Consider the following 9,488-nt stretch of genomic DNA (forward strand, 5'->3'; position numbering starts at 1 on the left):
GCTTGTCACTCAGCCTGTGAAAAGCGACAGGTGCAAAAAAGGAAGAGCGCAACAACTTCTATTTTGCGGAAAACGTGGCCAAAGTAATGATTTTCATGGCAATGAGAGCAAAGCTATAGGAGAGAGTATGCAAATTCTTTTTTCACCTATTAATTCCGCAACTGCGCTGAAAGGCCATGTATGACTTGTAGAATTGCTATTCAGGAAGGACGGACTCATCTGCAGAAAAAATAAAACAACAGCAATTATGCTTCTTCTTTCGTCCTACGGTGAAACATGTCACATCTATTTTAACGAAATAATACACATTGTGACACATACTGTACATGAACAGTTGTGACCAGTTAATAATTACTGAATTATTTAATACTTACGGAACTCAGACGAATCCCATGCTCGCTCAACCTCGCCATGTTTAACAAATAAAGTCACTTGCAACGCGTGCACCCGACCATACGTCACTACGAGTAAAGTGACAGCACCTCGAACAGGTTAGGCATAAACACACTACCTGGGGAAGGATTGGACGTAACATCAACTACCTGTTGCGCTTTATAATTGTTGTGTGTGTGTTTACTTTATTTTATTTATATTTGAAATACCATTACTTGCTCGCCATTGGTTGAAACTTGTTTGAATCAAGTTTTAGTAAGTAGGCCTATAAATCAGAAATCCAGGAACTTTGATAAGGTGCTTTTGACCGGTGATGGTAGTTATAACGCCCAAGTACATCTCAAAAGTGAATATTCAGGTCACCTGTATCAGATGTTATAAGGCTAACCGATGATCAATATCTCTGGCTCTCCCTGGTGTTACTGCTATAGTGTGCATACAGACAGGGATAACGTGAGACTGCGTTTTGAAATGACTCTTTCAGTATGTTGAGGCAAATGTATAGACTGTAGGCCAGGTGAGGCTGGTGGAGGTAGAAATCGGAGGGCTGGGCTCATTGTAATGCATGGAAAGAAACGAGGAATGGTATCACACTACAGTACACTACTTACAACACCCTGTAATAATTCATCACATAATTAATAAAATATCTCGTGCTACACATCTCCATCTGTAGATTAAACGCATCAAGAACAGCAATTCATAACAAATCAAAAATAAAGACTGAAGTAGACTGAAGAAGTCAACAATATTTATTTGTAAATCATAGGCATATATCAAACCACAGCATAGGCCCACTGATACTGACTAGGAAATGATGTACATTTTGCCTTTGATAACAAGACAAGGTCTTCATAAATGTAATAAAATTCTGTCTGCTTTCATTAAAACAGCTATAAAATAAAATGGATCTGATTTGTATTCTGAATTAATTTTACTTCTAAAACCAAGGATACTACGAACAAACTCAAGGAAAATACTGATCTCTGGCTCGTAGCCATGTTCACTTTACAAAGAGCCTGTAATTCACAGTCTGTTATTATATATAATATCTTATAAATGCCACAGGGTGTACAGTAATAATCTCAAATTGTGGTGTAATCTGTGCTAGATTATCTGTTAGCAGTGCAGATGAGACCAGGCACAGAATGATCCCTCCTTCGACTATCTCTCTCTCTCTCTCTCTCGCTCTCTCTCTCTCTCTCAATCTCTCTCTCTCTCTCTCTCTCAATCTCTCTCTCTCTCAATCTCTCTCTCTCTCTCTCTCTCTCTCTCTCTCTCTCTCTCTCTCTCACTCTCTCACTCTCTCTCAGACTCGTGTAGCATGGAACAGTCCCCAGCGTTGGTCCCCAGTGTCACAACGTTGAAGTTTCTCGCTCCATCCATTTATGATGGCAAGATAATCCTCCTCAGAGAATTCCTGGGACAGACAGGGTATATTGTATTCAATAGCCCCACAACGTAAATGGAGATCATCATCATCATCATCATCATCATCATCATCATACTCTAACTGTCTATCTGTGTGTGTGAGTGTGTGTGCGTGTAAGTGAGAGAGGGAGATAGAGAGAGATAGAGGATATACCTTTATGAATTCTTCCTTTTTGGCCTCTGCTCTACCCAGCTCTGTCTTTATCACCTGGATGAACTGGGCTGTCCTGTCCTCTGCACGCACCTGAGAGAAGCCCGCCTGCTCCAGAAACTGAGACAGACCACACACAGACACATAAACACATACCTTTATATTGTTCAGGGAATGGTATGTTACTTAAAGCTAAAGGTCATATGATCACATTGTTGTGGCAAGAGGAGTATGTTGTAGTTGTTCTCTACCTGCATAAGAGATTAGGTGCAGTAATAAGAGGTTATACAGTGTTATGATCATGGGCGTACCTACTTAAGATAATCTTTCATTGAACTGTTCTATCTATCTATCTATCTATCTATCTATCAGCCTATCTGATTGTGATTGTATTGTACCACAATGCCAAAATACTTAGCATAAAAAAATGATTTTTTCCATCCATAAGAGGGTATACAGTGTTCTGATCATATATGGGTGTTATAAAAGGTTATAACCTTGCCGTATTGAGGTGGTGTGTAGAGGATGTAACCTCTCTGGTTGACGTAGTCCTGGAACTGGGGCGTCCAGGGTTTCTCTCCACAGCAGTAGTCACTGATCAGCACCTGTCCCCCTGGTTTCAGCCAGGACTGAGGAGAGACACACAGCCCAGCGGGCCCCAGTCAGAACCCACAGACGAATCAGAACACACCGGAATTTCTTTTGGGAAGAAATTGGTTTATATGTTACAGTATACAGGTATGTGTTTATGAACCATACAAATTCAAATTCTAGCCAAAATTTGAGGTGAACAATTAGCAACTATAAGCTTCAGGAATAATGAGTACCAAACAACCATTAAAACACTGCCTAATCTATAGTCTTGGTAGAGAGTGGGTAGAATAGAAGGGTAGAATAGAAGTATTATGGGGCGTTCAGTGGCGTAGCACACTAAGACGCATACCATATCATCGCAAGGTCCCTGGTTCGATTCCGGCCATCGACATATCCTGCATGTCATCCCTCCTCTCTCTCACCCATCCTTCCTGTCAATCTCTACTATCTCTATCCCAATAAAGCAGAAATGCCCTAAAAAACATATTTAAAAACCCCCCAAAAAACCCAGAACAAACACTGCCTAATCTATTACGGGAGCACACTCACGTGGAAGCGCTTGAAGAGGGCGAGTTTGTCGTCAATGTGCAAGATGGTGTCTCGACTGTAGACTACATCAAACGTTCCTTCTGGGAACGATCTCTTCGTGGCGTCTGCCACCTCGAAATTAACCTGTCCAAAGAAGTCAGTAGGTTGCTGTTTATTACACTGCTACTACTTCTCATAAATGATTGACAGTAATTGAATCCATATAACATCCGTCATACAAAGACTACAAGAACTTCACAGCAAGGAAAACAGAACATTCACAAATTACTATACAATAAACAATTTAAACTATAGTTTTTCTTTATTTAAAGACGGTCTATATATGGTATATAAAACAATTTGAATCACTTTTTATTTTACCAAAAAGATTGAGGTCTTGACATGAGTGATGATAGCAACTACAAATGCGCTCAAATTTTCAGGTTGACGTTGAAGGCTACAGTTGATGACGTAAAGGACCAATCAGACTCACAGAAGGCAGCTTCTCTGCGATGGCCCTCTCTACAGCGATCTCCACCATGTTTGCAGACAGATCCAGACCCAACACGTCTACTCCGAAGGTCTGCAGAATACCCATCATCATCATCATCATCATCATCATCATCATCATCACCATCACAACTGCCATCATTGTTGTCACCACCATCATAACTACTGTGTCATGAGGATTTGACTAAGCCAAACCATATCCAAACGTTCATCATTTGAATATGTCTAAGGACAAGTAAAACCACAACATCCCTTTGTTCATTGCCACTCACCTTTGCCATGTAGAAATTCCCACCTCCGATGCCACACCCCACATCCAGGACCTTCTGCCCAGGCTTCAAGTTCAGGAGGTCTACAAACTCCTTTTATGACCAACAGAAAAGGGATCTGAAGAGTAATCTTAGCAACTCTGTAATGCTGCCCAGTGATTTAGTAACAGACTGTAAATAAATCACTGGGGAGCATTACAGAGTTGCAGACATTACTCTTTTCATTTATTTTACTCACTGTAATTTCACAAGGGGTCAAACACATTTTATAGAAGTGTAATTTATATATTCCCTGTTCAGTAAATACTAATCTCCAAATAGAGTGTGTCCTCACGTGTTTCAAATATCAAAGGGAATGTTTATCCAAAATCCACTTCCATGTGTATTTCTTGTCAATCCACGATGCATACTGTCTCGAACTATCATCATTTTGCGTGCATCTGCTTCATAGCTATCGAAACGGTCTGTGTTTACTTCCCAAAAAAGTCTCATACAACGTTAAAATACATCAGGCGACAGTTTTTGCACTCTGATCCTGCTCTACCACGCCAGAGATTCCCAGAGAGCGGCACGCGCTAGCTCTAACACTGTGAGAGGAAGGTTGTAGGAACTGAATCAAATGGGCAATTTGGAACATCAGGACTGGCGAGGGCATTCAAAGCGAGATATCTTGACTCAAAGGTCGTTTTAAAACGCAATTTTTTTGTGAATGTGTCTACTATTGAATAAGGAAAACAACAAATCCATTGGATCAGAGGGTAAAATTCTGCTTTAAATTCCATCATTACTCCTCCGCTGTTTATCTTGGGCCCAAACCTACCTTGGTAGTGCTGGGTCCGCCTGTGCTGACATAGCCCGCTCCGAACATCTTTTCGTAGCGCAGGATGCCGCGCCGTGTGTACTGCTGGTTGTCCAGGAACTGTTGGAAGGTGCTGAAGCCCCCCTGGCAGGCCGAGTCGCGGCCCACCTTCTCCAGCAGCCAACACATCTGGTTCTGGTTGTTCTTCATCTGCGTGGAGGGAAGGAACGTGACACACAAACACAGGTCAAGACAGATGTGAGTATGTGCAAATGCATTGTACAAGGAAAACAGGAAACACCTTTTTTTTGGGGGGCGAAAATGTAACCCCATACATAATCAAATAGTGACACACGCATATACGTACATACACACATGCACGCACGCACGCACGCACACACACACACACACACACACACACACACACACACACACACACACACACACACACACACACACACACACACACAGACAGTAATAAACGGTACCTTTATGTAGCACTCCACTGTTTTATTGACCACGATATCAAACCCGAACATTTGGTTCTTGGCCCCGTCAGACTCCTCCCACAGTGTTGTTGTCATCAGGTGACTGTAGTGGGCAGCGGTTCGGTAGTGAGTGGGGTTAAAGTCCCTCTTGCAATCGCCTGTGGGGGGCAGAGACACATGGCTCACTGACTCATATTGATTGACAGTAAGTTTAATGACAGTATGAATGTAATGATTACAATAACTGTGTATTGTGTTGCAGTTTAAAAGGGGAATCTGGGATTGGTACATCCATTTTTGGACTTTAATGATGTACAGTGCATTCAGAAAGTATTCAGACCCCTTCACTTTTTCCACATTTTGTTATGTTACAGCCTTATTCTAAAATGGATTCAATAAACATTTTTACTCATCAATCTATACACAATACCCCATAATGACAAAGCGAAAGTGACACTTGAAGAATATAACTTATAGTATAATACCTAATGAGCTGAGTTCAATTGTCTTCAAACCAAAAATATAAGATTGTTTTACTCATTGTAAACAAACACTGTAAAGCTTCAAAACATAGTAAACTAATATTATTTTGATTTCACGTATAGTCAGTCCTTGCATCCATAGCTGTCTCTGAATTTGAGAGTGGGTCAATTGGGAGCCCCATCCCTCAGCTGTTTACCAAAAAAAGTGTCGGGAAGACTGCTTTGTTATTGTTTGAATCCCAGATTGCCCCTTTACCAACAGATATGGATACTGTAGGAGTGTGTTAACATGAATTTATGTGTCCCTTCAAGTTTGAACATGGCTGATTGATCTGTCAAGTATGGCACATTCAGGGTGTGAACCTACAGTAGATATTATAGAAATTACGCTGTATCTACTCTAACCTGATTGGTGGTTGCACGACTCCCTGAAGAACAGGTGTCCGCCAGGCTTGAGCCATCCCAGCATCCTCTCTGTTAGTGACTTCAGCTCCTCGTCACACAGATACATCAGCAGCCAATTAGAGAAGATTATGTCAAAGCTGGCGGCACAGAAATATCAGAGCACGTCAGTTGATTAAACTCTGATGATCCTATTGGGTAAATGCTTTCTGTCACCTGCGGCATGCTCAGTCAGGGGTAGCATGTCACTGGATCTGACCTGGGCAACTTATCAAGAACGGCCTATATAGTGTTCTCAAAACGCATTTCACAGTCATAGCTGTAAACGCACAAATTCCTGATTCGAGACGTGAATCAAACATCAACACACCTGTTTTGGGGGAAATCCAACTTTGTGACGTCAGCTTGGATAAATTCTGCGTTGCCATGGTGACCATTGTCCTGTTTGTTCTTCTCCACGAAGCTCTCCATGAAGTCGACGGCGGTGACATGTTCCGCCTTAGTCAGGATATGGCTGGTGAATCTCCTAAAGAACCAAACAAACAGGTGAGTCACGAGTGACAGGCACGCACACACACACACACACACACGCACTTACGCATGCTTGCACGCACACACACACACACACACACACGCACTTACGCATGCTTGCACGCACACACACACACACACACACGCACATGCGAACACACACGCACACACACACACAAACCCCCCCCCCAACACACACACACACACACACACGCACACACACACACACACACGCACATGCGAACACACACGCACACACACACACAAACCCCCCCCCAACACACACACACACACACACACACACACACACACACAAACCCCCCCCCCCAACACACACACACACACACACACACACACACACACACACACACACACACACACACATACATAAACAAACACCTATTCAGCACGTGTCATCTGTCATCAAATATCTATTCCGCACGTCTGAATCTCCTAAAGAACCAAACAAACAGGTGAGTCGCATGCAAAAACAGCCACACAGCCACACAGCCACACAGCCACACACACACACACACACACACACACACACACACACACACACACACACACACACACACACACACAAACAAACATCTATCTGCACAGGTCAAACACACACAATACAAGGGGAGGGTGGAGCTGTGGGGATCAGTAGGGGCACTGACCCGATGCCTGCTCCCAGCTCCAGGATGCGTTGGCCGGCCAGGCTGGGGAGCAGAGACAGGATCTCAGGCAGCTCATGTTGGGTCAGCTCCTGGGCATGGGAGTCCAGCATCATCTCCTCCACCGTGGCCTCCCTGGAGTGCCCCTTCCAGAACTCTGTCATGATGCTCCGTTCTACTAAGGACAACAACGACGACAACAGCATCAACAACAAAAACAACAATGTTTACTACTGTACAGTAGTTTACACTAGACTGAAAACCACTGCTACCTGTGTACTGTGACAACTGATCTAATTGGTTAGAATACTCTGATTTGCCTGGAACAACAACAAGTCATGATGCAACTTATCATCTTATTACATCATAGAATCATTTTAGGCAGTAGGCTACGACCACAAAAATGCCACATCAACATACTGTCTACTGCCACCAGATTATACAACCGGCAACAGGTCATAATCATATATACTACAACCACTTATTTGTAAGCCACTAATTATATAAACCAGTATAACAACATTTATTACTCGAACCTGCAGTCACACATTCCACAACTGCTTCTACAGCAAGGATTACTCCCACAATATGCATGGGGAGGCTAAGTAGACAGCACATGGCTGGTACAAAAGACAGTTTATAACTTCTGAATAACAGTGTGTCAACACAAAGTACACAACCCAACAAAATCACAGAAAATAGCATATGACAATCATCTTACCCTTGCCTTGTTCCATTTTTTGATTAAGTCAGAAAAGTTGGATTTGTTTTGTCAAAATATATATATATATATATATAGTATGTATCAACTGTACTGTTTGTTGATTCTCTTAAAATCTGCACTTGTTACCAGACGACGGTGTGTTGAGTGTTTTAGTCACTCTTGACACTGAAAACTTGTGAGGGTGGTCGTATTTAAATATGGGTAACATATGTGTATGGAGGAGCTGGTCGCCAGGTACAGAAACTGACCATTGGGATGCGCCGCATAAGAGGGGAGGGGAGAGAACGACGACGCATGAGTAATCGGGGTTGGGGTCTCTTGGCTATCTGATGCGTTGTGTTGGCACAGGATTCCCCTTACCTTACTATACGAGACCTTCACCTCTGTGATGAAGAGGCTTTACGTCATCCGGGTCAAACCAGAGATTTAGCCGATATCGGAGAGTCGTCCATTGGGAAAAAATAAAAGTCATTCATATGTTGGGTTTGTAAAAAATGAGGCATTATGTGGTATAGTCTGTCTGCATACACTGTACATTTTCCTGTTATCTCTTACCCCGGTTCAAACTCGCCTTTTCGTCCCAAATTTGCTGACACATATAAAGTCGCTCACGTGTGGCATGCTAGGATTGCGCAATATTGCCTCATACAGCTCCAAAACCGCGTCGTTTAAAGGTACAGGTGGAACGCATAGCAGAATTCTGTCGTTGACTGATGAGACATGTCAAGTGCGGTATTTAAATGACTAAGTCACGAGACAAAATATTTATTTTTTATTTGTATTTTTGTATTTTATTTTTTTGTCACATGAGAAAACGGGCTGAATAGGTTTATAGGCTATAATGTGCCCAGAGTAATATAAAGATCTGAATATATGGAATTACAAAATAATAACATTCCTTTTCGTGTGTCGTGACATTGATAACATGAAATATGAAATAGAGAGTGAGAGAGAGAGAGAGAGAGAGAAAGAGAAGAGAGAGAGAGAGAGAGAGAGAGAGAGAGAGAGAGAGAGAGAGAGAGAGAGAGAGAGAGAGAGAGAGAGAGAGAGAGAGAGAGAGATGGCCTTGGTTACACAGCAATGTCAATATGTAACCATGCATTTAGACTAGTTGATCATTTTGTGTTTGACCTTTAACCAAGTTCCAACTCATCACTTCTAAAGTTCAGTGTTTTTATAGCTGGTCTGTATGGAGATATGGATTGTGAAGAACTTGACACACACCTGTGTAATATTGGCACTTACTTTTCCCAGATAAAAACACCCTCAGGGAAAGTACAGAGGAATGATAGGAGGATTAAAATTACACTCAGTAATTTCTGCATACCATCATTGAGTGGGTCTATTCTAAACAATAGAGCAGTTACATTTGCACTTTATTTATCTGACATACTCTTTAGCTGTAGTGTTCAAGGAATGACATTCAATGAGAGCAGCACTTCTCTTACATTTGAAGCTAATTTGTTTATGAAGTCTCCCATGACAAAAACTTATTGTTTTCCTTATTACAAGGTAGCTAAGACC

At 42.1% G+C, this 9,488-nt stretch overlaps 2 protein-coding genes across 2 annotated transcripts in view; both read right to left on the bottom strand.

Moving 5' to 3' along the window:
- The window catches only part of LOC310815804 (MORC family CW-type zinc finger protein 3), an 8,511-nt gene extending 8,068 nt beyond the window's left edge, over nt 1-443 (bottom strand). Inside the window, exons 1-2 of the mRNA XM_083685734.1 lie at nt 375-443; nt 147-219 (exon numbers count right to left, since the gene is read on the bottom strand). Coding sequence (XP_083541860.1) covers nt 147-219; nt 375-413 — 112 coding nt within the window. The 5' untranslated portion in view covers nt 414-443. The remainder of the gene's footprint in view (nt 1-146; nt 220-374) is intronic.
- Nucleotides 444-1,169: 726 nt separating this feature from the next.
- Nucleotides 1,170-8,388, bottom strand: pmt (phosphoethanolamine methyltransferase). The gene is made up of 12 exons (XM_083685870.1): nt 8,325-8,388; nt 7,244-7,418; nt 6,418-6,573; nt 6,051-6,187; nt 5,164-5,321; nt 4,697-4,885; nt 3,880-3,969; nt 3,591-3,680; nt 3,119-3,241; nt 2,473-2,604; nt 1,979-2,095; nt 1,170-1,813 (listed from the first exon to the last, which is right to left on the bottom strand). Exons 2-12 carry the CDS (start codon nt 7,402-7,404, stop codon nt 1,703-1,705), a joined length of 1,464 nt encoding a protein of 487 aa, XP_083541996.1. The 5' UTR covers nt 7,405-7,418; nt 8,325-8,388; the 3' UTR covers nt 1,170-1,702.
- Nucleotides 8,389-9,488: the final 1,100 nt, after the last annotated feature.

The sequence above is a fragment of the Argentina silus genome (genome assembly GCF_951799395.1).
Source record: "Argentina silus genome assembly, chromosome: 15".
NCBI classification, from domain to species: domain Eukaryota; kingdom Metazoa; phylum Chordata; class Actinopteri; order Argentiniformes; family Argentinidae; genus Argentina; species Argentina silus.